The sequence below is a fragment of the Sphaerodactylus townsendi genome, linkage group LG02, assembly GCF_021028975.2.
Source record: "Sphaerodactylus townsendi isolate TG3544 linkage group LG02, MPM_Stown_v2.3, whole genome shotgun sequence".
Classification (NCBI taxonomy): domain Eukaryota; kingdom Metazoa; phylum Chordata; class Lepidosauria; order Squamata; family Sphaerodactylidae; genus Sphaerodactylus; species Sphaerodactylus townsendi.
Genome location: NC_059426.1, coordinates 152,008,532 through 152,036,465, shown reverse-complemented (window position 1 = coordinate 152,036,465; position 27,934 = coordinate 152,008,532). Strand labels below are relative to the sequence as shown.

The 27,934-nt window shown below is 44.6% G+C and overlaps 1 protein-coding gene across 1 annotated transcript in view; it reads left to right on the top strand.

Annotated features, from left to right (window-relative positions):
• The window catches only part of EFCAB11 (EF-hand calcium binding domain 11), a 68,848-nt gene that overhangs the window by 14,938 nt on the left and 25,976 nt on the right, over nt 1-27,934 (top strand). The window contains exons 4-5 of the mRNA XM_048485348.1: nt 3,073-3,174; nt 4,692-4,782. Of these exons, the coding sequence (XP_048341305.1) occupies nt 3,073-3,174; nt 4,692-4,782 (193 nt within the window). The remainder of the gene's footprint in view (nt 1-3,072; nt 3,175-4,691; nt 4,783-27,934) is intronic.

Here is a 27,934-nt window from a genome sequence, read left to right as displayed (position 1 = left end):
AGTAAAGGGATTCTATCACTTTGTGTGATCTGGAACTATACTCTGTCTGTATGGCCCTAAACTGCATTTACCTTTTTAGCTCCTGCATCACACTGCTGACTCGTGTTCAGTGTATGGTCCATTAAAACTCCTAGATCCTTTTAATACATACCACCGCCCAGACAAGTTTCCCCCATTCTATAATTATGCATTTGATTTTTCCTACCTAATTGCAGATCTTCACATTTATCTCCATAAATTCATCCTATTAGTTTTAGCCCATTTTCCAGCCTGTTAAGATCATCTTATATCCTGATTCTGTCTTCTACCATATTTGCTCCCTCTCCCAATTTAGTATCATCTGCAAATTTAATAAGCATCCTCTCCTTGTTCTTTCATCCAAATCATTTGTAAAGATGTTGAACAACACAGGTCTTAGACAGATCCTCACATACTCCTCACAGATCCACCTAACAGTAATACAGCCCAATCCAGAGTTGTTGGGTGCGGACGGCCAGTGGTGGGATTCAGCAGGTTCACTCCACTTCAGCAGAATCGGTTGTTAAAATGGTGCTTGTAAACTAGTTGTTAAATTATTTGAATCCCACCACCAGAACTGGTTGTTAGATTATTTGAATCCCATCACTGGGGACGGCAACACTCTGGTGCCTCCCTACTCCCTCCAGAGGACTTTTCTGCTGTGTGGGAAGACCTGCATGGGAAGACCTGTGAGGGAAGAAACGTTTTTTAAAAGGCAAAAATCCCCCATAGTGGAGAACAGAGATATGCCATCTCTGAAGGCATCTCTGATGATGAAAGGGAGCCAACCCGACTCTGTTGGCCAGTGGTTCTCAACCTTCCTAATGCCGTGACCATTTAATACAGCTCCTCATGTTGTGGTGACCTCCAACCCTAATATTTATCCATTTTACAGATGGAGAACACTGATGCAGAGAGTCTTAGGCGACCCCTGTGAAAGGGTCGTTCGACCTCCAAAGGGGTCCCAACCCCAGGTTGAGAACCACTGCTGTAGGCCAACTAACATTGGCCACATTACTGGCCACACCAGTGCAGTGTTCAGTGCCAGCAGACCTGAGCGATGGAGCCAGCTTCTGGGTTGGGCACCGTGGTGCTGCCTGGATAAGTTGTCCCCCCACCCCCAATCAGCACATTTGCCCCTTGTGCTGGCAGAAAGGGGATTTCAACTAGTGCAGGGCTGTGCTGGATCCAAAGGGGGGTTTGCCCCTGCCGCCCCCTCCCCCACCCACAGGATTGGGCTGATAAGATCTAAACCACATTTTACCAACTTGTCAACCAGAATATCATGTGGAATCTTTTCAAATGCCTTACAGAAATCAAGATAAACTATGTCCACAGCATCTCCCTGACCTAGCAAGAAAAGAAAATAGGTTAGTCTGACATTTCTTGTTTTTGGGAAACCCTTGCTGGTTCTTCGTAATTAGAGCCAACCTTTCTAAATGCTCAAGGATGGGCTGGGTTTTTCCCCCCTAAAACTTTTCCAGCTATCGATGTCAAAACTAGGTGTTTATATACTACCAATGTGCTGATCGTAGGCTGCAACTCCTTTCCCTTCTCATGTGTTGTGTTTTTGCCATGTTGAGCAGTGTTTCCCTTGAAAAAGAAGACTGAGGAAATGTAGGAATTGAGCAGTTCTGCCCTCTCCTTCACCTGTTACAATTTCACTTTCCTGTCCCTGCAATGACCGTACCATGTCCTTGTTCTTTTTCTTACTTTGAAAATAACCAAAGGACGCATTTTTGTTGAGTTTAGCCTCTTTCGCAAGCCTAGGCTCATACTGACTCCACATTTCACTCCATTCAGATAATAATAATGCCTGTGTCATTTATATGGACCAGTCATTGTTAGTGCTCAGATGGAAGAACAAAGAAGGTTGCTATGCAGAGGAAGCCAATGGCAAACCACTTCTCATCTTTTGCCTTGAAATCCCTATAATCCTAGAGTTGTCATGATTTGGTAGCAACTTGGTGCCACACAGGGAGGAGGAATGTGATGACCACTCTCTTCTTGTTTTGGGAATAAATATATGAGCAAAATACTGTTTATTTATTCCTTTCTTTCTGAACTATATATTGCTGCCAACAGGAATTTAATTCCAACACCCCCCCTTTTTTAATTTATCCTAAAAAAGTATTGTGTTCAAGTTCTAAAGCAGTTTTGAAGGTCTACGGGGTCTTGAGGAAGAAACCTTCCTAAATTAGTAGTGTAGGATTCCAGGCTAATTTGAACAAATTAAAAGTTTTTTATATATTAACTTAGCTTAATAGTTGCAAAAAGTAATTTATCTAATTTCTACAATGAGTGAAGCCATTTGATGCAATAACTTCTGGCTGAGATGACTCTTCCTTCACATAAATCTACTTTTTCATTCTCTCTAAATTCCTGTGACCATATTAGGATTTGACTCTGTTTCTGGTCTCCCAGTGTTTTCTATGTGTATTCAACCTTTTTCTTTGGGCAGGTTTGTACTTTATATAACCCTAGGAAGGAATCTAGTCAGAAATCTGCTTTCTAGGCTACTTACATCATACTGTTCTCTGTTTTTTAGCCCTGTTTCACTCTCAGTTTACAACAGACTGACTCTCTCCTTCCCTCTTAAAAAACCCCTCTCCTGCCTCTCTCAAGTGCCAACCAATCCCCTTACTCTCTCATCCCCTTTCACCCTCCCTTTCAACCTCTCATGACACACCCGCAACATTTTAAATCATTACAAGGACCTGTAATAGTTACCGGAGGTAAAATCTATTGGAGTCACTAAAACATACTTCTGAATAAAGATGTTTAAGACCAGTCTGATGATTTATGTGGTAGAAGAGAAGTGAATTGTGGAACAGAAATCCTATCTGAAAGTTTCTTCTTTCATTTACAGTGCAGCCTTAAACCAAGTTACACCCTTCTAAGTCCATTGACTTTACTGTACTTAGAAATGTATAACTCTGTTTAGGATTGCACTGCTAAAATATTATGAGGACTATATTGTTTGAATTACAGGTACTTCTAGTGAGAATAATGTTATGCTTCTGTTGATATATGTACCTTTCTCTGTTTTTCCAGGTGTATCTCTTGATGCATTTCTCAGTCTTATGAGGACAAAGAAGACTTCACAGTTGTACCACAGTGAAGCAAGACATCTCTTCACTGCTTTTGACATGCAATGTAAGCCTTTCTTCTGTGTCAGATAACTGAAAGTGGACTTGTCCACTGAGCCAAATGTAGCGCATGATTGGATGTGCATGTTGTATTGTGGGGGAGGATCCACAGGTCCCTGGCTGGAGCTGATGACCTGAGAAAGAGAGGGATCCAAACACGTTTGAAGCGGTAGAGTGGCAGATATGAAAGCCAAGCTGTCACACCCTTGGCATTTCGAAGAGGTAGACTTAGTAAGTTTAGACTAGGGGTGATTCCCCACAGCACATTCTGTTGAGCTTGACTTGCGTCCCCCTGAATTTTTCTTCATGAATTCAACTCACTGTCTGTCCGCACAGCCGCTGAGCTCGGGCTGCCACAAAAAGTTGGTTAATCCACACATTGCCGTTCTTGGCTCTCCTTACCTGAGCTCAGTGGGTGGGGTCGATTCTGTGCGTCATCCACCCCTCTGCCACGATTGGTTCCCTCTCCCATGACAGGAAACGTGAAAATCTTTTTGTTCTGTGCATGTTGCAAGGTCGGAGGGCCGCAAGTTTCCAGCTGTACGCCTGCACTCAATGGTCGATTATGATTGGCTGGCCAAAAACGCGTCGTGATTGGTTCAAGGGAAACTAAGCCCTGATTGGGCAGAGACAGAAATGACACGATTGGCTGGAGGGACAGTCCGCGCAAGTTGAGCTGGACACGAGTTCACCCAAAAAGTACTAGGTCGTAGCAGGGATCGCGAAGACCCGGCTTAGGCGAGTCAAAGGAGAGTCGGACTTGTGTCGACATCTGTGCCAGTTCGGACAACCCAAGCTGGACCCAAGTCAAGCTCTGCTGGCAATGTGCTGTGCGGAAACGCCCTAGGAGTGCCTTCTCCCAAAGTAAAACAAGAGCCCAGTAACCTACTGTACTTAAAGTGCCTGTTGTTGCATCTCCTGGGTTTTGTTTTGCTTAGTAGTAAAAATCCATCAGGAACAGACATCCTTGCAAGAAACAGCTGAGGTCTTGAATATATATACACAAGTGGGGGGCCTGTGAAACTCATGGGGGGTGAATCCCTTCCATTGCTGAGCCCACCAAGGCAGCACCCCCCCACCCCAAGTTCTGTTCTGTAGGTAACTTTCAGGATCCTACTAGGCTAGAGCAGCTGCCTCTGGGCTGGGAGGGAGGTGCTGTCAGCCACCAATGGTAGGTCTGTTCTCTGCACATGCATAGAGAACATTTTCTTCATTTGAGGGGAATTACACGCCTGTTAAATCCTGTTGGGAGTCAGTTTGCCCCCTTCTGCTTATTTAGGTATGCTCAGGCAAGAGGCAGTCTTGGGAATTAGATCTATATATTGAGACTGTCATAGGTCTTTCTTGAAATATGTGAGGGAGCTGTATTCTTGGAAAGAGTCCTATCTTTCTAGTTGATAGGGTAGAATCCCTGCTTCTGGCAATGTCAAGGCATTTTTTAGAACCCTGTTTAATTAATGCATTGCTTTTGCAGATATTTAAATGCCTTTCAGCAAACCTTTTGTTTTGGTTCCCACCCATAAGGTAAAGGATTTTTGTCTTTGGACGATTTCAAAAAAGCCTTCAGAATTGTTGCACCAAAGTTACCAGAAAGGACCATAGTTGAAACCTTCAGGTAAGGTTGTCTTCTTACCATGTAGGTTTATAAAACTGATCCAGTTGCAGTGGGCTCGGCACTGAGGAACAAAGAAATTCCCACAGGCCCTAATGGATCCCTACTTTCTCCCCTCTCCCCACTTTCCCTGTACTATTGGTTTTTGCACAACTCTGTGTGCTCCTCTGGATTCCAGCCCACTGTTCTCATGTCATTTCACAAGTTTATTAATTTTCAAAAGTTTCACACAGCAGGTTTGGAATGAATTCACTATTAAGAATGCAAGAGACTGAGAGAAAAATAAAATTGGTTGGATCCAGTGATGTACAAGCCAAGAAAAAAACCCTACCTAGCATTATTCTGCTTGTGAAAGGTCTGTCCAGTGTCTGTCGCTCCCATCCCAGTTTATTTATCTTCACACAGACTGACTTGCACACCTAAGGTCTTGTGCCACAATTTCTTCCCTGTCCTTCTGGGATCTCTTTTGATCCTCTGGAATCCTCTTTTGAGAATGAAGCAGCTCCTAAGTTCGCTTCCTGAAATCCCAGATCGGTTGCGTGATATCTTGCGCAAGCGGAAAGGCAACTGGGGTACAATAAGTTTGACTTGGTCCAAGTGGCTGTTGTAGTATTTTCTGGCACGAGTGGAAATTTTGTACAGGATCCAACCCAGTATCTTGTGCAGCGTCTTGGGCATTGCTGCTTGCTGGACCTTTTTATTACTGTAAAATGTTGGCATGTAGGGGGAAACTCAAGGACATCATTAATCAGCAAATGCTCCCTACTGCAGTGCAGAGCACACACCATTAAGAGATAGCATGTTCCATGCTGGCCACTTAAGAGTATACACAGCACTTATTTAAACAAGAACAATAGTTGCCTGTGGAGGTCAGAACACAGGTGGTTGTGCAAGCTGTTTACTCAGTGTGTGTATGCAGAATGGAACACGGTTCTGTCTCTCTCTTTTTGCTGTTTTGCCATTAACAAGTTCTTTGCAATAGTGATGTTTCTTTAAACAGTTTTCATTCCCATTGGTGAAGAAAAATGGGTTTTCTGTTTTGTTGTTGTTGCGATATATTTAGGATGAACCGGGCAAAGGTTTTCTTAGCCTGTTCTTTAATCTTTGCAGAAAAGTGGGACACTGAAATGAACACAGATTGACAGTAGGTGTGTTGAACCATAGGGTGGTGCTAAATAGCCTTTTAAAAAAGGGAAGTCATGAGAAAGGATACAGTAGATGATTCCAAACAAGAGTATGGGTGGTTGATACCACTGGAACCTTCCTATTAGTCTTTCATGGCGTTAGAGCAGTGTTGCTGTTCCACATAAATTCTTAAAATTTACAACTTGACCAATTCTGTTACGCCCTATGCAAAATACTTGTAATCATTTATGTCTGCAGGTGATATTTGTCATCACTGTCAGTATTATTTGATCTTGACTATACAACGTGGAATTATTGTAAGAGGAAGAATAAACATCAGCTTCCTTCTCTGCGCTCTCTCTCTCATTCCATGTAAAGGCATTGCATACCTGGGGAACATTCCACAAGAATGCTCTGCTGTACTGATAATACTCTCCTATTCTCCTTCCCATCAGCAGAGTCACCCAAACTTAACATACTGCAGGTATACTTGGGAGCAGTGGTGGGATCCAAAAATTTTAGTAACAGGTTCCCATGGTGGTGGGATTCAAACTGTGGCGTAGCGCCAATAGGACTGGCTGGGGCACAACGGGGGCGTGGCTGGGTATTCCGGGGGTGGGGCATTCCTGGGTGGGGCTGTGGCAAGGACGCAGCCACTGTGCCAGTCCTTGGGCGGGAAACGAATGCACGCAGGTGCAGGCTTCCACGCACGCCGGTGCACCTCCTTCTAGACTGCTTCAAGTTCTGCGCGCTACTGCTGAGAGGAGGGGCGTAACTAAGGCAAAAATCACGTGGCAAAATCACCAATCAGTAACCCCCTCTCGGCACACACAAATAATTAGTAACCTACTCTCGGGAACCTGTGAGAACCTGCTGGATCCCACCTCTGCTTGGGAGCCAGGATGTCACACATGCTAGCAAGTGTATATCCGTTGTCTGCACCACCCCATTGTTGACTGGATTTGCAGGATCAAAAGAAGTAGCTAATCTGCGTGATCAGAAGCAGGGTAGTTCCAGTGACTGCTGTCTGGTGTCAGGATTCCACATATGGCTGGTGTGTGCTGGACCTTGAAAGAGAGAAAGAAGAAAAGAGATTATGATATCCACAAAACAGCACTTGCACAGATTACTGATATCTGGGCAACTTGGTATCTTGCTAAAATCTGAGAAAACTTCTGTAGTTTTTGAAGCACTGTCTTCAACAACAATTCTCTCAGTTCGCACAAGTTTAAATGGATGTAGGGGGTCAGACAAAATGTCCTGGTGATAAATCATCGTATTCCAGCTTTCGGTGATAGTTCAAAATAACTATCTTCTTTATCAGGGCTGTCCAAGGTGTTGTCATAAAACATTCCAGGAAAGATTATTGTTCTGAAGTGTCAGTCTATGTTTCTTTTGCAAGTTTGTGCCTGTGAAAAGATTTCATGGTATGTAGCGGGAAGGGGCAAGACAAAGGGAAAGACATTCTCTCTCTTCATAGCTCCATACATCCTTCCGTTCTCCTGTGTGAGCAGGTGGGGGAGTCTTTGTTAGATATCCATCTTCTATATGTTTGCTGGATCAGAAACTGTGGATATAAGTCAGGTGCATATCTAAATGATTGCATTAGTGTAGAGGCACCATGTCTGCACTGCAGTGTATTCAGTGGAATAAACTCTCAGATTTGAATTCACGTGTATATCCCGATGGGGATGAATGTCCAAAAGAACCTTTCTTTTGAATGTAGGGTAATGCAAGATAATATCGGCACTCAGATGTGCATTTTGGATTGATATCTACTTCATAACTCGTGATCCAACAAAGGAAACCCATTCTTTCATGAGAGGACCTTCATATGTGAAAGCTGCTGCATCACACCATCATATTGAACCAGGCCACTGGTCCATTGAGGCCAGTGTTCTGTATTCAGACTGGCAGCAGCTCTCAAGGACCACAGGTGGACATCTTTCACATCATCTCCTACCTGGCCATTTTAGCTGGAGATGCCTGGGATTGAACCTTGTCCTTTCTCCATGTCAGTTGAGTTCTCTACCACTGAGCCATAGTTTGCTCCCCTTCCTGCCCCCCCCTTCTAATCCCCTTTCTTAGGTGGATGGAGGCACCTTGGCTTTGGGAGGAATTGGTGCAGCCCCTCATATTGAACTGGGAGGTACCTGGGCTGATTTTTCACTTTCGAAATGCCCCGTGGCATATCTTGGAGCGTACCTGCTATGGGGCTTCTCACCCTGCTTGTAGTTCCCCATGGCTGCCTGGCTCTTTCTTTCACTCGAGTCAGGGTCAGTGCAGAAAGCCCCAGCTGGTTCCGCACGAGCCCGGGGCTTTCCCATAAGCACCACGAGCTCTTCCGCAGTCTATTCCAGGCATGTGCGGGCAACCTCCGTTTCCTGCGTTTGGATTGGCTGAATCTCGCCCCATTCCCGCCACTCACTTTCAGTACTTTTGTTAATTTTTAAAACAGAGCGCAGGCAGGTGCCGACAATCAGTGCCCTTGCCCCCCCCCCCATGTCTAAAATCCTCGCTGGTGCCTCAAGGTTGAGAGAATCACTGGCTTCCCCCTCAAACTCCTCGCGTGTGCAAGAGAATTGCCCTTCCCCCCTGCAAACTCCTCACGTGTGGGGGTGGGATTCTCTTGTTTTGGTGGGGCAGGCCAGAGCAGCAAGGTGAGAAAAATGGCCCTGGTGCTGCTGCCATGGGGTTCTTCACAGCAGGGAGGCCCCCGGAGCAACACGGGGGCATTCAAAAAGAACGGTGGTTTTGGCGGTTCTGGAAGCCACGGAGCAACGCCAATGCTCCAGGGCGGCGGCGAGGCAACAGCATTAGAGAAACATTCCCCAAGGCTAGCTCCCTCCCTAAAGTGTCTGAAGGAGGGGATTTCCTATTTTACTAATTCAAGGAGTAAATTGAACCAGCTGTAATTACTTACTGTTGACAAGGAAGTATCCATCTTGAATATAACATATAACTCTCGGAGCATAGAAGCTATTCAAAAAAGTCAAATGTGAACGGATGTTAAAAGACTACTGATTGCTAATTTTTGTAAAAATGTGAGTTTTTCTCATTCATTGCTATAATCAATGATTGTTCATAACAACCCAAGTAGCAATTTTAGAAAGTAAAGGAGCTGTTCTCTGTGTCCTTTGGTGGTGAGTAGCTCAAAAGAAATGTCTTAATCCAGCAATCCAGCAACCAAAACAAGGAAACAGATTTCCATGTGTGGATTTCCCTTACTGGGTGTCCCTTTGATATGGGGCAAAAAGACAAAAACCTAACAGCCCGGCAATGTATGCGCTTTGCCCTAGAAACTTCCCCCATGCCTAAGATTTGTCTACTTGGCTCTAAGCCATCTGCAGGTGCAGCAGCAAGTCCGCAGCTGATGGCTGCTTGCACAATTCCTTTAGTTCAGGATATGCAAGATGACATTAAACAGAAGCGGATGGTATCTCCTACTGTGATCTGCATTTTATGCTGATTTGCACTTAAATGAATAGGGTAACACTGAAGGCGTACTGATGCCTGTGTATTTTTTTTAGCCTGCTCCTATTCAGTAGTGACCTCATTGTTTCTTCCTTGTAATTGTTCAGTAATGCAAAAATAACCTGGTTTTGTGTAGGTATCTTCGGTTGAAATCTTGTGCTCTTTATGAAATTTTGATTTAGACATGTACTGCAGAGTGAATATGAAACATTCATCTTCTCATGGCTAGTTGCCATGGGAACATAGTACACAGTGCAATGTCATTCCAGTTCGGGTGATGTCTGCAGTCTTTGGTATTTCCCCTCTTTGTTGTTCTCTTTCTTAAGCAAGTGTGTTGCAGCCCTTACATCCAAGTGTGCAGTTTCATGAGCACACATCGTGTAAAACAATCTCTTAACGGCTACCATGTTTGCCTGCATGCTTTGGTGCACAGGTACAGTGTTTGGCTGGGTCAGTTTAAAAAGTTGATACCTTTTGCTGTTCAGGTTGTATAAAACGAGGTGTAAAATATTACCCGTGTCCCAAGATAGCAGATGTTCTTTTCTTTTTTCCCCTCCACTCTGAAATGAGGAATTAACCTCTCCTGGACACTAGCTGACATTTGATCATCAAGACTGAAAATGATTTCCTTCTCCTTTCCTGTCACTTTCGGTATTATTCCCTCCGGAAGATCATCCCTCTGCTAAGAAATTACCCAAAGGCCAGTTCAGATGTAGGAAATATTTAATAGGGTTGCAGGGAAATAAAATGTATCAGCGAGCAAAATGGTTTCGTTCGATGGACAAAACACAAATTGCTTCATCTTTTTTATGAATATTATTTCCATGTCAGGCTGCAGTCATCGGCCATGCAGGGCTTCCTGTTTTTGTATTTGTCGTGCACACTCCATTTGCAACTGTCTTGCATTCCTACAGCTGCAAACACCATCTTAGACCTGCTCCCTGACCCTTCCCTATTCCCTCCTATGAATGTTGTTGTATTGATGGGCTCACCTAATATTTCCCAAATGACTTGTGGTAAAGTGCAAAGAATGTGCTGGTTGCGTAAATGACTTGCTTCTACTTGTTCTAACGGACGCCATGAATTAGACAGGCTTAGGGGCTTGATTGGTAAATACTCAGCTTCTCCTAGATCCTGTTTTCACAGTACTTACACTGCTTCCCCCCTTTTCTGCTCAAGTAAATATTTGGGAGAAACATCCCAAGGGGGTTTGGTGCTTGTGTTTCTTCAGCAGCTACTCACATGCACTATGTAGCCAAATCACTTGAAAGTACTTTTCAAAGGAAACGGTGTAAGAGAGGGGAAGGGTTTCCTTTTAGAAGAAAAATAAAATCCCACTGAGCAGAGCCAAGCTCTTGGTTACACCTGAGATACAAGAACAGACAAAAGGGCTGCACCAGTCACTAGGAGGTGAAATATTAAAAATAAGGGACAAGGTAAATGGTACAAAATATAGTAAAAATATTTTCTATTGTTCAGTTAAAATTTCCCTAATTCCCTGCCCGTTTTGCCAAGAAGCTTCTTCAGGGGAATTTGTTCGTCTCGCAGTGATTTTCCAAAAAGAGTACAAGATCCATAGGCTAACTGAATAATAAACATATATTTTGCATCATAGACTATGGCCTTAATTTTTATCTCCTCATACCTGAAATATAGCCACCAAGCGACAGTATTTTTCTGTAATACTATTTATGAACCTTTCATTCTGAAAGCTGCATAACCAGAAATTACATAGCAGCTGTGCCAGAACGCACTATTACTTTTTTACTATCAAGCACAAATGAATGACAGTTACTGGCCCTCCTTCTACTTTTTAAAAATTTGTTTTTAATTAAATTATTTTATAATTTTAACTGTATTTTTAATTGCTTAAATGTTGTAATTTTTTTAATGTTTGCCATCTTGTGGACTTTGATCATGTAGAAAGGTGACATAAGAATATTTTAAATAAATAAATGCAGACAATAATCTTTTGAAGAGATGCAATATAGGTGTTTTGGTGGTTGCAATGTTTTGGCCGGAATTTGCAAATGAGAAGCATGTAAAATGTTGTCACTTAGAAGAGAAGAAGAGTCTGGATTTATATCCCTTCTTTCTCTCCTATAGGAGACTCAAAGGGGCTTACAATCTCCTTGCCCTTCCCCCCTCACAACAATCACCCTGTGAGGTAGGTGGGGCTGAGAGAGCTCCAAAAAGCTGTAACTAGCCCAAGGTCACCCAGCTGGCGTGTGTGGGAGTGCACAGGCTAATCTGAATTCCCAAGATAAGCCTCCACAGCTCAGGCAGCAGAGCGGGGAATCAAACCCGGTTCCTCCAGATTAGAATGCACCTGCTCTTAACCACCACGCCACTGCTACGCCACTTAGTCACCTATGTGTCTTTAATCAGAAGTCAAATGGAGTTTGGTGTTTATCAATGTTACTTTTTTGTGTCGTCTTAGAACATTTTGGGAAATCCATTAATTGGTTTGAACAAGTGTTTCAGTACTGGTGTTGTGATCCTTATACTAGCAGTTGGATGCTAAATTGAGGTTGCCCTGTGGCCAGTGAAGGGTCAGGGATATAACTGGCCTTCAGTTGTTCAATTTTGTCCTTCTCCCTTTCTAAGAACTGATTTCAGTGAGCAACAGTAAGGTGAATTCCGCATGGGCCAAAAGCAGCAGTGTGAAAACAGTGTGAAAACTGTGTAAACCCTTTTATACCGTTGTAAACCATTTTACATCATTTTCACACTGTTTTCACACCACTGTTTTTGGCCCATGCGGAATCCGCCTAAGACTTACAAAATATTTGCAACTTTGCAGTTCTTTCATTCATCATTTTTCTTGACTTTGTGAGTTTTCTTGAGTTTTGTGAGTTGTACAGTCCTTTTGAAGAGACAACATCCAAGATTGGCATCATCTTTTTAAAAAGAGTGAAAATATGCTTGACTGAGGATATACGCTATAATTTATTGGTACTAAATAGAAAATTTTATACATATTTTCATAACTGGGGCTTTCTTTCTATTGCCGAGAAAAGTTCAGTGGTGCAAAAAGTATTTTCTGCCTCCCACCATGTGGCTTCTTTTTGCTTTCTTGAATGTTCTGTCATATTTTTATTGCTAGTAAAGTGCCGTGTTTTAAAATGTTTTGCAAACATTATTTTCCTTTCAAGTGTATGAGGTTCTTGCTTCTCCTCCCTGCTGGATATCAACTGTCCTGCCATATGATGGGATAGACTCCCCCAGCCTCAGAATGGGAAGAGGAGTGGGTTGCGCCACCTTGCGCCTCACTCTTTCCTGAGTCTGTTCTCCCCTTTCTAGACTCCTTCAGAGAAAGCGCACTTCTCATTCTTCTTGACCCATTGTGGTCCTTTCAGCTTATAGGGGGGTTGGGCTTGATCCCACTTCCTTCCAAGAGTAGTCTCTAAACCCCTTGCCCTCTGGATGGCAGGGCTGAGCTGGTTCCTTTCTTTCTGCTGCCAAGTGATAGGTTTCCCCCTGCCTGCCAGCCACTGTTTAGCTGACTCAGGAGGCCTGCCAAAGTGGAAATTCCCACCAGCTGGGCTGGCTTGCTTCCCATGGGCCTCTCCAGTCTCAGTGCCTGCCCATGCAGCTGGTTCTGTGTCATCCCCACTGTTGCCAGCTTCTCCAGGAAAGGCAAAGCTGTCATGCCCACTGATGTCTATTCTGCTGCCAGGTCCCTTTTCTGAGGCCTCTTTTGATCCCTGTCAGCCGTGGTGAGCCTGAGGCAGCCACTCTGAGCCAGCATGGTGTAGTGGTTAAGAGCAGTGGACTCTAATCTGGAGAACAGGTTTGTTTCTCCACTCCTCTACATGAAACCTGCTGGGTGACCTTGGACCACTCATAGTTCTCTCAGACCTCTCTCAGCCCCATCTACCTCACAAAGTGTCTGTTGTGGGGAGGGGAAGGGAAGGTGATTAAAAGCCACTTTGAGCCTACTTAAAAGGAAGAAAAATCAGGGCATAAAAACCAACTCTTCTCCTCCTCCTCCTCCTCCCTATTCTGACCTAGTAATATTCCTACCTTAATGATGAGTATAGTATATATCTATGGAAAGAGGACTTGTAAACTGCAAGACTCAGTAGGAGGACAGATGTGCAGTGTTCATGCTCCCCATACCACCTGGGGGATCCTTGTTAGTGAGGACCAAGACTCCTGGTTTCTCCAGCTGCAGGATTTTCCTTTTCCTGGGTCCAAATGACTGTCAACTGTTCACCTACAGGGGATGAAGTATAGGGATCCATTCTGTTCTGGGGACATAGACCGAGTTCTGCTGTCTGCCTTTGGGGCCCTTCTAGGGCCAAGCTGTGAATCAAGCCTCCTGCTCCTTGCTCCTCTTTTATGCTTTGGAGACATTACTAGGCTGGGTGACCACCTCTCGGTAGGTAGGGGACAGAACATTGGGATCAGACCTTGATGTGATTTTGGAGGTGAAGATGCTCAACGGCCCAAATAGTCATTAGGTGGGTAGGGAAAAGACAGCAGCTGCATCAATTTCTAAGTCTGCTGGCACATTCTTTCCATTTAAAAAGTTCTCTGAGCTGCCAGCACCACTATAGTTCCTGTTCCTTTATTTAGGAATACCCTGAGACTCTTTATGCCTAGAGTGGTAGCCCAGCGGGCTCTTTGGTAGTGCTGGAAAGAGTGTGGGGTCACTCCGTGATTTACTTCATGGATGTGGAGATGAGGAAGAAAAGGGGATTCCGTGTCTGTGCCCTGAACAGCATTTTTAAAGAGAAGTATAAAGGATTTTTTTTAAAAAAATGAGAGTCTAGTAAATTCAAATGTGATAAAAGCTTGAAGTAGAATGGTACATATGGGAAATAGGAAGTGTTCAGAGATAGATGAATGTATGTTTTAATGTTATGCATGTTGCTTAGCAACAAGCAGTAAAAATGTAGACTAATGAGTAAAAAGTAATTCAAGGAGCAGAAACACATATGTGTGGTTAATTTTGTAATGAAGTAAGTACGAGGGGGATAGTTTAGAGGTGTAGGGTAAAGAACAACTTTCCAAAAAGCTGAAGAAAAGAAAATGGAGAACAGATTCCTGTCTATCTTCATCTTTACATTAAATCTGCTGACGTGGAAAAAAGGCATCAGCCTTCAGACAGCCAATCAGCCATGCTTGTGGATGTCATAATAACCAAACCTGCAGTAAATCTAAAGAAAACTAAAAGAAACAGCAGAACAATCAATGCCAGAGTTTGATCAGCATGTCCTCGTAAAAAAAAAAATCTTGCTGTGAACAATAAGAAATTCTAATAATGGACTGAATTCAAAGTTCCTCTTCTCTCAATGGGAAGGGCATTTGCAGTCTCACCAGTGTGAAGCAAATTCCCCCCAATTTCCCCTTCCTACTAAATACTCTCCACATTTCTCTCCATGTTGTACTGAGCGTTCCTTGAAACAAAGGGAAGATTCTGCAAGCGCTGGTCTGCTCATGATTGCTTGGATCCCAAAATTATCCCAAGTTTATTTTCTCTTGAGTTTCAGGAATGTACTAACTGTACCACCCCTTCTCTTTGGTCACATATCAAATTCATGGTGTTTCGTGATGTTGGTGGTGTTGCTTGTTTTGAATTGTACAGTATTGAAGAGATTTATGAACTTGTTTTTGTGCTGATGGGTCCGTTAATATCAGAAACTTATCTGTGAACATGAATTAATGATGAGGTTGAAAATAAAAAAATATGCAGTCCTCAGTACATTTTCTTTACTCAAAATGTGAGTATTTTTCCATGGAAGAATGCAGGAGATTTTTCTGTTCTTCCTGAGTATTTATTTTCATAGTTATTCATAATGTGTTTGTGATTTTATGTATTTTAATCTACTACGTTGTAAGCTGCCTTAAACCCTGTAAGGAAAGAAAAAGGTTATTATATGTTATTAATAAATAATAAATGTGGTTTGTTTTGGCACAGAAGATAGCAGTTTCAATTCTTATACGAGGTGGAAGATTCTAAGGAAGTCACGGTGCAATCCTGAACAGTTATAGCCTTCTATAACACAGCAGTGGCGTAGTGGCTAAGAGCAGTGACTAAGAGCAGGTGCACTCTGATCTGGAGGAACCGGGTTTGATTCCCAGCTCTGCCACTTGAGTTGTGGAGGCTTATCTGGGGAATTCACTGTACACTCCCACACACGCCAGCTGGGTGACCTTGGGCTAGTCACAGCTTCTCGGAGCTCTCTCAGCCCCACCCACCTCACAGGGTGTTTGTTGTGAGGGGGGAAGGACAAGGAGATTGTAAGCCCCTTTGAGTCTCCTACAGGAGAGAAAGGGGGGCTATAAATCCAAACTCTTCTTCTCGTCTTCTTCTAAGTCTACTGGCTTAAGTGGAGTTTGAAAGATGTAACTCTTTACAGGACTACATTAACAGCCTGTGTTGTAATTCCCTTTCGTTAGTATTGACTTTATTACCTATTTCTGATCCTTTGTGTTTTAGAATCATTCTGTGCACATTCAGATGACCTTTTTAAAAAAAGAAGTGACAGTTGGTGTTAAAACAATGAAATTGGTAAAATGAGCCAATTAAAATTAAGAGAAATTCTGTTAACAGAAATGAGCACTGAAGCTTCTACCATTCTATAGCATACATAATTAAGCATGAAGAAACAAACACTGATGCTTTTTTTTGAGATTCATGCTTTCATCCAGGCCATATGAGAAGCCTAGACAGAAGTATTGTAGTCTACTCTCAAAGTTAAGTTAGTAGAAGGGCATATCTTTATCTAACACACTTTAGTTTCCTTTACAACTGTGTTATGAACCCTTCTGGGGTGGACTTGGGAGCAGAGCCGTCAGATGACAACCAGTAGGAGCCAGATACTATTCTGAGGGATGACTAGGAGGCTTAGGGGACACCTGACACTGCTGGACCAGGAGCCCCTGGATTCTGAAGTCTCAGTGAAAGGATCTACCCTTGAAGGCTTACCTTCAGGCAATGCTGCTGGCATGCCAGAATCCAGGTCAGCTAGTTCCCTGCCAGGTAGGGCGGGATCTTGGACTACAAGTCCTCCTACCCAGTAAGAGCAACAGAAACATCAGATCCATGATACGGCAGTTCAACAACGAAGAAGTGCTGGCCTGGCAGCATGTTTTTCAGCCACAGAGACAAATCACTGCCTAGTGTACATAGTGCTTTGCAGGCTTGTACTCAATCAAGCCTTAGCTGCATGAAGCCAAGGAACAGGTTGGAGCTTCTGGCTTTCCAGGATACTAAAACCCTGAGCTAAGGAGACAATCTCACTGCTTCAGACAGTTTGTCTGGTTAGCTTGCTCCCATGCTACCTGTGAGACTGGATCTGGCATCCTGCTAATGAGTCTGTTCCAAGCTCTAGCTGTCAGATCCAGAACACAGTGACATGAAAAAGGGATGCGTATGGAGAACTGAGGCATGACTATAAGCATATTTCCAGTGAAGGAAGCACGACATCGTCTCTTAGAGGTTCCATTGCTCCTCAGTGGTTCCAGTCGCTGTAGCCCATCAGATCTTGCCCTACTGTCAGTGGGGGAAAGGAGACCAACCATCGTCAATCCTTTGACCTTTCCTTCCCTAGCTACCCATTCCCACTGTTATTTCTGTATCTTGCACTCTAAACGTTGGACATGTTCATGCTTGTTTCTCTATTCAAGTCTAAAACAATTTGAGAAACAGTTGGCCTGTAGTAAATCCATGCAGGATCAACTCTCACAGCTGCTTCATATGCCATTTTTTTAACAGATAGGTTAATATATACATGTGTAAGCAACTGTTTATATTTATAGTCTCCCTCCATCACATAGACTCGGGGAGACCAAAATATTAAAGGAAAACAACATTTAATTATATGTAATAAAATTTCACGACATGAAAAGTCCTTCTCACTTTTCCAACTCAACAATGACTGCCAAAAACCAGTCTAGACAGAAAAATGTCACAATGATTGTGAAAGATTCTGATGCTTGGGTCATGGCAAGTTTTCAGTGGCAGGACTATTGTTGAGACTGGCTCTTAGTGGGCCCTGCTGTCGAAACCACAGGTGACAAACTCACGACCCTCCAGATGTTATGGACTACAGTTCCCATCATCCCCTGCCAGAATCATGCTGCCAGCATCATCCCAGGGGATGATGGGAACTGTAGTCCATAACAACTGGAGGGGCACGAGTTTGGACTCTAAACTGACCAAAGGTTGACCTTTGCTGATCATCAAGCTCTCAGCAGGGGGAGATCCCAGCACTGATGCTGTGGTAGACTAAGCAGATTAACCTCTACGTAGTAGACCATATTAAATAATTTATTTTAAAATAACTTTTATTAGCTGCCTTTTTTTTCTTATGGAGTTCAAGATGCTTACAAACATAGAATAAAATACATTAAAAACATAAAACCAAAATTTAAAATCACTATTCAGAACTGCTGCTCAACTTAGCTTTACTTAGGACTGCATTTGGTTATCTTCAACTGCCTTCTAAAGATTGAAAGTGAGGAGGCCAGGCCCACCTCCCTGACATGGTTGCTCCATAATCACGTGGCCGTCACTGAAAAGGCCTTCTCTCATGTGCCTACCAAATAGGCTTCTTTCTTTGGTTGATGGGACCAACAGGAGGACCTCTTTCTGTGATCTTAATCCCTAGGCAGGAACATATGGGAGAAGATGGTCCTTCAGATTATCCAGTCTCAAGCCACGTAGGCCTTTAAAGGTCAAAATCAATACCTTGAAATTATGAAGTGTACCTCACTTTGTCAATCTGTTCACCCCAACGATATCATTATATCAGAAATCTGCATTTCCAGCAACGGTAGTGCATGGGAAAAGTGCATGAAAGTCACAATTTAGAAACTATATTAACCCTTATTCCAGTTTCTGATAATCCAACAAAGATAAATATTATAGAAACATGGAGCTAGAAGGTACCTCCAAGGACATCTAGTCCAACCCTCTGGACATTGCAGTACATTCACAACTATCCCCCCGCACCCCAGTGACCCCTGCTGCGTGGCCAGAAAGTAGCAAAAAATCTCCAGGATCCCTGGCCATCTGGCATGGAGGAAAATTGCTTTCTGGACAACTCTTCCTGAATCCTGGCTCTGTTTTTTTCTACCATTTTTTCTACCCTTCCAATTTAGTCTCATCTGCAAATTTAGTAGGCATGATCTTCGTAAGTTCTCAAAATCAGCAATTCTTTCAGACAGATATCTAGCCTCTCCTTTAAAATCTCTAAGGAAGGATAGCCCAACATCTTCTGAGGAAGCCTGTTCCACCGAGGAACCACTCTTAACTGTCAGGAAGTTCTTCTTAATGATCAACTGAAAATTCTTTTGATTTAGTTTCAACCTGACAGTTCTGGTCCGACTTCTGGGGCAACAGAAAATGACTCTGCATCACTGCCTATATGACAGCCCTTCGAGTGCTTAAAGTTGGTTATCGTATCACCTTGGTGATCTCTGAGCTCCTTCAACCTTTCCTCATAGGACTTGGTCTCCAGGCTTCTCTCCATCTTCCCCACTCCTCTGGACATGTTCCAGCTTGTCTATACCCTTCTTAAATTGTGGTGTCAAAATTGAACACAGTATTCTAGTAGAGGTCTAACTAGAGCAGAGTGTTCTGGAGACTGTACTTCTATTGATACAGCCCCAAATAGTATTTGCCATCACACTGCTAACTCATGTTCAGTGATTGGTCTACTAAAGCAGTGGCGTAGGGAGCAGCAGTGGTGTAGGAGGTTAGGAGCTCATGTATCTAATCTGGAGGAACCGGGTTTGATTCCCAGCTCTGCCGCCTGAGCTGTGGAGGCTTATCTGGGGAATTCAGATTAGCCTGTGCACTCCCACACACGCCAGCTGGGTGACCTTGGGCTAGTCACAGCTTTTTGGAGCTCTCTCAGCCCCACCTACCTCACAGGGTGTTTGTTGTGAGGGGGGAAGGGCAAGGAGATTGTAAGCCCCTTTGAGTCTCTTGCAAGGAGACAAGGGGGGATATAAATCCAAACTCTTCTTCTTCTCTAAAAATCTTAGATCCTTTTTGTATATACTACTGCCAAGACACGACTCCCCCATCCTATAATAATGCGTATGAATTTTCCTTCTTAAATGCAGAACTTTACCTTTAACTCAACTGAAATTAATTTAATTAGTTTTAGCCCAGTTTTCCAGTCTGTTATCCTGAATCCTGGCTCTGTTTTTTCCTACCATTTTTCTACCTCTCCCAATTTAGTCTCATCTGCAAATTTAATAGGCATCCCCTTTATTCCTTCATCCAAATCCTAAGACATTTGCTAAGGAATGGAATGTGAGTCAACGACACGCGTCCAACCAGTTGGCGCACAGGACTCAATTCCAGCCATGGAAGTGAGCCCTGTGAGGTGATTTCTCATTCAAGGCGATGTGTCCCTCACAGTCCTTCTCACAAACAAGCTAGAAAAGTTAAATGGTTTGCCAAAACCTGCAGAAGCTTAGCTGCTGTGAAGTAACAAGTTTCAAGGTATCTCTTGTGGGCAAAGAAATTGTTAATTTGATTTGTAAACTGGAGAAGTCTGATTTGTGGACTCTTTGTAGAGCTCGTTAAAATGAGCATAGTAGATAAATCCTACTGCATTCAAAGGTAGAAAAGCAAAGAGCACTTTATGAATGGAGTCTTTAATTGGCTGCCATGTGCAGATCCAGGACTAAAAAAGAAAGTAAGAATATGGTAACTACATGTCTGTAACTGAAGTCTAGACCATTGTTGCTGAAGGTGATATGTTAATAAACTGTAAATAGAATAAATAGATAGATGTTATCCATGCCTATAGGTTTGCAATGTAAAACTGAGTTGGCACGTGCAGAAAACAGGGAAGGATTGGCAAGCTTTAGGTTTTTATGAGCGTAAGAAAATGGTAAATTTCAAGTAGTTTTTAAAAAATAGATTAAACTGCATGTATTGAATTTTATCCAGTGCAAAATTTCTGCTCAAGTTCTTGTGCAAATGGAAACGCAAGGAAATGATTGTGGCTGGTGCTTGTGCCAAGTCACACTTGCATTTCCGGATGTGCAAGGTCTTGTGCAAGGTTCTTGGTACTATACATAATAGGGCGGAAAGCACAAGACCTTGTGCAGGCAGAACTGTGCTAAGTCCATTCATGTTTCTCCAATCCAATCTCAGGAAGGAAAGGTCATGTGTCAGGTGCCTCAACAGAAAAGGAATGAGTACAGAAAAGTATGCAGGGGCTAAGTCAGCCATTATAAGACTGTTTAGAGATTTAAAAGAAATACTAAAAAGTATATTTTGGATGATGCTTTGATTATTTTTAAAGTTGGGCGGGAGGGATGATGTTTTGAGGTTTCCTTTGATCACAGCCCATCTTTCTGTGCCCTGGGGAACTTTACAGAGCTACCTGTATTGCAGCACCGAGAGCTTTAGTAGTGTAACAAAAAAATGGGGCGGGGGGAGCTATTGAAGAAAGATGTGTACTAGAGTAGTCAACTGCCTGGAGGGAAAATATCCAGTCTTTTTCATATAAGCTTAATAGGATGTTGTTTCATGCCATTAAAAGCTTCAGTTGCCCATGTCCACACATTAGGCCTCTGTTAAAGGGGTGGGAACATTGTCCAAGCAACCATTATATATATTGATAGTGAAGTGAACTCTTTATTTACAGTCAATGACCAAATATTATATATTAATACTGAGGAGCAGATTCATAGATAGTTCAGACAATGTTTAGGCTTGACCACGGTTCTTGGGCCTAAAACATTTGGGATATGATAATTAGAAGGTCTCCAAACAAACTCCAAATAAAGTTATTGATCATAGAGAATAGGACTTGCAAGGAAGCTTGTTGTCTCCAATTCACGCTAAGTCAGCGTAAGAACGTAGACCAGACGCCGGAGATAACATCTGGTGTGAGATCACAGCAGCTGGAGAATCGAGGTCCGTTCCCAGCGAAGTCTCGCCTGGCCGGTTCCTGGCACCTTACTGTTATCCCATTGGGGCTGTGGAGAGACCGGGGAGTTCCGGGAGAGCTGAGGTCGAGATCATCATGCATACGATCTCATCTGGCTACGTATGGAGCTGTTGCCTGAGCCTTAATCCTCACCTGGGGTAAAGACCATTGTCCTCGCGCTCGGTGATTGAGCCAGGTACCATGACCCGCGGATCTATGGGGATGAGGAGTAAAAGGTGCTTACCAGCAAGGCTCGTAGGTCCGCTACGCCCCAACGTTTCTACCACGTGCTGCTAAATGCGGTGCATTACTACATCTTTTACGCGGTAGAGAAAGTAAATAAACGCTTAAGGGCTGCATTTAAAGGGATTTCGTTCCCCTCCGGCCTGGTCGTGAGCTGACTAAGCTGCTTGTGTAATATTGAACTTGGCCAGCGGGTAAAGTGGAAATTCTGAGAGTTTCTACAATAATGCGCTGAGCAGGGCAATATATTAACGCATTGAACGCAATCAAGATCCGGGATAATGAGGCATGCTAATTCAAACCAATGCAGAGCTGTACAATAGCATCACCTAACCATCCTCCCCGCAGCCAGCTCCAGAGGGCTGACCACCACTGGGCAAACATCATACTTCAGATTAGATACATAACTTTGCAGCTCACGACTTTCATGTGAACTCAACTGGGAATTATCAGAAAGATTAAAACAACACATATTATGTACATTCTCACAACCTTTGGTGGTAAACAACAAAGTAATCAATAGCGCACATTATCTTAAGGTCGCTGACGAAATCTCGCTGCTCGAGGCCAGGGCACCGGTGAGCCGGAGGTAGAGTTGATAGACTTCAAGAAGGGCACAGGCCAGAACGCCTACAGTCTTAGTGCTATGAAATGAGTCCGACTCCTCACAAGGAGTCGCAAGGGAAATACACTCTTGGTTAGAGCCGCCGCCTACCGCAAAGCAGTCGAGAGGAGGGGCTGGAGCTGCAATCGTGCTTGTTGGGGCTCCAGGTGTAGCTTTCCGATGCAAAACATCGGTAGACGGGCAGCAGAGAGTCCCGCAGGCAGATAGGCGGAATGCAACAGCCAATGTTTTATAACTCCTGCAAAATTAAGGCATGCAGTAACTTCAATAATCAGTCGGGTCAAGTATCAAATAATTCCCTTTGGAGGTCGCCCAGTGCGGCATCAGACATTGGCAAGCATAAATAATATACAAGACATGCAGCATGTTTGTGGTAGATAGGCGACATCATATAAATGAAAAAACAATAATCATACGCTAAACAGTACATAGGCTAGATGCAAAACCCGTGGTTGCATAATTGTCCAATGCATGGCTCTTGCTGCTCTTTGACTACCAAAGCTACAGAGCCATGGCGCAGAGTCCATGGGTTTCTCAAGAGCGAGGGAGAGCTTTCACTTCGATAGTCTTTAGCATTGTGAGAATCCAGTGACTCCCTCACGAAGCAAGGTTGTGAGAGAAGGCGTTCCCACAATTATTCAAGCCGCTGAAAACAGCTGAGAGTTCCAAGGGTTAATCTATCAGGAATGTTCCTGGCTGCAATTCCAAGTTTCAGCCAGGGGCTGCAGAGAGAGAGAGAATATGCTGTAGATGAGTGATAGCAGCACGCCGCATCAACCTCTGAGCCAGCTACCCAGGCTGCCGCCTCTTTAGGTGAACACCAGCGGGGCTGTGATCCTTGTGGAAGAATACCGGGCGTGTTGGTTCCAGAGATCCCTCCTATCTCGCCAGGCTGGGGCACCGGCCCTCGACAGGGCGGCTAAGTTGGATCTCTCCAGGGAGGCTCCGCTTCCATTCGATGGGCTGGCCTCGCATGGTTTTCAGCTGGACTCTGTATGGAAGAGAAAACAAGCAACGCTTTTCCCCTAGGGTTTCATGCTTCGCTGGCTGGGTTAGTGATGACAATAGAGGACCTGAGCCCCGAGTGGGGCGGCAATTTTGGACGATTGGATAGAGAAATCCATACTTGATATGGTCTGCCATCAGACCTTTATCGTATCGAGATAGGGGACTACTCCCCTTTTCGTTTGTTTTGGGCCAAGCTATAGGGGCTACAGTTGGCCCATTCCGGTTAACCATCACTTGCAACATTCATGCTTAAGAGATACAAGGCGGTGGAATTGCCCGAAGGCTTAGAAGGGAGAGGTCACGCTAAATCCAGGTCGGCAACTTAAACAATTCACAATTATAGTCATATCGTAATATAGCATTCATAGGAAAGATTTAGAGAAAGATGCAAAGAGAACAGTTCCTGGGCTTGAGGTTTGATCACAATGCAGCAATTTGAGAGGGGTTTTGCAAGAAAAAACCTTTGTCAGATCCCAGATCTAGAGGTGGGTGCGCCAGCCCATGAGAGGTGGTACAAGGAGGAAAAGAAGGCGGGAAGGGTTTGAAGTCAGCTCTACCTTCCTCCTGTATGAGAACGACTTTGGCCGGGTTTGAGCCTGCCTACCTTCACAGCGAGGCTGTGTAAGATAGGTGGTAGCTGAGAGACCCCTGGCACTGCGTGACTAGCCAGGGGATGCGCCAGCAGAGAATGTGGGAGTTACGAAAATGATTTTGACTTCATATGTAACTTGGCGCCAATGTGTATGTAGGCTCAGATGGACTTAAGGAAAAGTTGGGTTCCGGCGAAAGCGCCTTTGAAGAAGAGTTTCGAGGGTTTAAACTAAGATGGAGTATGCCCGGCGCAGGTCCCATCGGGCTCTAGGGAGCATGCACGCAGCTGCGCCCTTGCTTTGCGCTTTGATGTAATGGGCTAAGCCTTCAAGGCATTGGCACACATAATCAGAAGGAGGAAAACTTTAATTGAAGCACAAGAGCATAGCTTTAGAAGTAATGGAAAATCCTCTTTATGAGGGAGAACCTAGGGTCTCTTTGAAAAGGGGCGCAAGACATACAGGACATACATAGGCATACAGAGCACATATAAAGTAACAAGGATTTTACAACTCTGGGATTTGAGATTCCTGCTCTGAGGTAATTGACGATTTTGCTGCCACTGGGAGCTTTTGGAGCTTAGGGTTTGCAATAAGGGCGAGAGGCTGGCGAGATCTGGTTTGAACCTTAAGTAGTTGGAGAGTTAAGGTATTTCTTTCACGGCGGACTTTTGGCTTAAGGCCATTGTGTGAAAGCATCTTCCCTTCCATGCCTCATTGTCCCGTAGATTGGCTATGGGGCATTCTGAGTGAGGGTTCAAACGCAGCAGTCCTCTTCCACAGCATTTCTTGCTGCAATTCAGTGACTGTGGACTCTGCAGATTTTGAAAATGCGCGGCCATTCTGGGTAATTGGCGAGGCATGGTGACTTTGGAAGTAGAAGGTTAGCAGAGCAGGAAGTATACTGCTAGGGGGGGAGCAAGCTGGCACATCTCAGCCCCATGGTCTCCTGCGGGGATGGGATCACTATACTGAGCTGGGCAAGCAAAGATCCGCCATGGGGAGTCTGGGGAAGGGTTTGAGGTGCGGATCTTGGTTCCGGCTGGGAGATGCCCGGCATCGGCTCCCCAGCTGGCATTGGGAGCCCGTCTTAGATCTTCCTGGGGGTCTACCTGGGAGACCTCCTCGCCAGGGTTGTGGTGGCCCCCCGGCAGCCTACAATTCCTCCGAAATGTCCTGGCTTTGCCGCAATTGAGACACTCGCCCCGGGCTGTCTCATGGCAGCGAGAGGGCGGCTAGGAAGGGCTGGCCTTACGGGTGAAAGACCCGATATCCCGCGCTTTTGAGCATGTCGGCCAGCTCGGGTTCCTTCCTAGGCCTGTGATCTTTGGCAACTCAGCGAGGCGCTCTCCTTGGCAAGCATGCTTTGGCGAGTTCGCCCTGGGCCTCCTCGTTGTCAACCTGCCTCTTGAGGGCCTCCTGGAGCCTGTTCACAAACTCTGCATAGGGGCTCTGGTACTTCTTGCCGGTGCTAGAAAACTTTTGGGTTGGTTGTCCGTATTGGGGATTCTTCAAAAAACGCCTTGTAGGCGCATTCAGAGGCAACCGTAAGGGTGGCCACCGCAGCTTTAATTTCGGTGCATTGGCTAGCGGTGCTTCGCGAGCCATAAAGCTGCGCTGCGGTGGTATGCCGCCAGAGGCTGCTCCTCTGCTTATGCACTGCTGGCGTACTCGCCTTCCCAGATCATTGATACCGCGCTGGTTTAAAAGCATGCTTAAAGGCGGCTTTTCCAGTCCTCCGAACTATTTATTATTAGGTGTTCTGGCTTATCGCTTCCAACATGCCTCTCACATAGCTGGTGATTCTACGTCCCCATTGCTTTATGAGTTTAAGGGCTGCACTGCATAACCCAACAATGCCATCCTCCCTCGTATCTGTGAAATGGACGGGCACAATGCGAATATCGCATCGCCTTCCTCAGTTTCTTTGCAGATCGGTGCATAATACGATTTCTGGCGAGAGCTTTAGAAACCCGCCACATGCGGCGCTTTGACGAGGTGCAGTGGTTTCGAAAATGAAGCGGAGCAGTGGGGAAGGCTGGCCGAGAATTTGAAATGGGCGAGGAGCAGCAAGCAGAAGGAGGACAGGCCCAATTTAGGCGGATAGAGAAAATTCGGGTTGAAATTGAAGGTGAAAGATCGAAAGGAGGGCGCCTGCCAGCAAGGGAGCCATAGGTCTGCAGGCTGGATGGTGGTGGCTTGGCTAATAACATTGTCTCCATCGCCAGTAGCAGTGACATCGCTGTTCTAAGAGTGCCTGATGTTTTCCCCAGTCCTTAAGATTCAATGTCCCCCCCCTCTGGGCACCACATGAACACCGAGCTTCAATCTCCTCGCTAACCAATTTCAGCTCCTTCTCTTTACGGGGACCCTACGCATTTCTCGCTAACGCTTTCAGTTCGGCCAACGGTTGTCATAAGCCCTGCTTTGCAAAGCTCCCATACTCACCGGTGTTCCGGTCGACGCAGAGAGGTCCTAGGACGCTGAACTCTACGCGCCGATCTGAGAGGACAGGCGATAATTGAAACGGTGGTCCCTGGATGCGCCGATCCAGCGGATTCGCATCGCGTCCTTCCCAGGCGACGGTGAGCAGGGTGGAGGTTCGAGGATTCCCGGTTTCGCACCAGCTTGTTGGCTCGACTCCACGCTGTCAGCGTAAGAACGGTGACGAGACGCTGAGATAACATCTGGTGTGAGATCGCCAGCAGCTGGAGACCGAGGTCCGTGTTCCCAGAAGCGAAGTTCGGCTCCACGGGTTCCTGGCGCACCTTTTATTGTTATCCTATTGGGGGCGTGTGGGAGGGAGGACCGGGGGGAGTTCCGGGAGAGCGGGAGGTCGGGAGATCATCATGTGATGCATGATCCTCATCTGGCTACGCGCGCGGAGAGGGAGCTGCAAGCTGCCTGGAGCCTAATCCTCACCCGGGGCAAGACCATTGTCCCTACGCCCGGTGATTGAGCCAGGCAGTTCATGACCCGTGACTCATGGGGGGATGAGGAGTGGGGGTGCGGTGCGACCAGCAAGGCCGTAGGTCCGTTGGCGTCCCAACGTTCTACCACGGTGCTGCTGGGTCAGCAGTGCATTACTACAGAAGCTGACTGAAAAGTGAACAGAACGTTCTTGCGTTTGATGAGAGCTGTCGCTGGGCAGGCTTTTCCTGTTAGTGGATCTCAGCCATAGCAGGTTTTAAAAAGCAATTTGAGTGGGATAAACAGTTCTCACGAGGCAAACTGTCTTTGATACTTATTTGCTGTTTGGGGATTGATTTTTTGAGGAAGTCTTCCTAGAGGCAATTCTTGTATAAAGTCTCCAAACTTCCTTATGATAGTTCAAGAGTCTTCAAGTAGCAGCTTGGGGATTTTCAGAGCAGAGCTGCTTATGGTACATAACTCTAACAAAAACTTCTGCACCATACATGCCTCAATAAGCCTAGTCCTCTGGATGCTTACCCAGAAACTCCACCGAGTTCAGATATCTTTTCTGCCAAGTTTAGGATTTATTTTTATTTTATTTATCATTTGACTTACAGACCACTCTTCCTCATACAGGGTCAGGGCAGCTTACAGCAAAGTTTACATATTAAAATCGCAGTTGCAGCTCTTATTTCTCGTTTCTTATTATGCATTTTATTAGTGAAATGCCCAGCATCCATTAGCGAAATGAGATATCTGAGACAGATGGAAAATCATTCATGAGTGCGTGGCTTCAATAATCCCACCTTTCTGAGGTTATTGTGTATATTGTTCATTGTGGAATTATATATTTTGCTTTCTCAGTTTGTTCAAGTCATAATTTTGACTGTGGTTCTTTCTAGTCAAATAGTTAATAACTGCCAGTGTGTCATTTGAATGAATGATAAACAAATAAAATGTCTGTTATATATAGTTGTATTCCTTTATTAATAAATCTACATAATGGTAGCATGCATTTTTCTAGGAACTTGAAAAATGCATGTGTTTGAAGCAGGTTATGGAGCGCAGGGGAAAGGAGCAGTTACATTCTTAAGTAGTATGAAAAGCTAGAGTAACAGCTAAAGAAAAGTCTTCATTCAGAGCTTTTGTCTGCAAGGTACAATAACAACCTTGAGCTCAAAATTTATTTATGGTATTAATAGAAATAGCACGGGGACAATAGTGTGAATTATTTTGCGGAGAAGTGCACTATTCAGAGTATGAGAGAA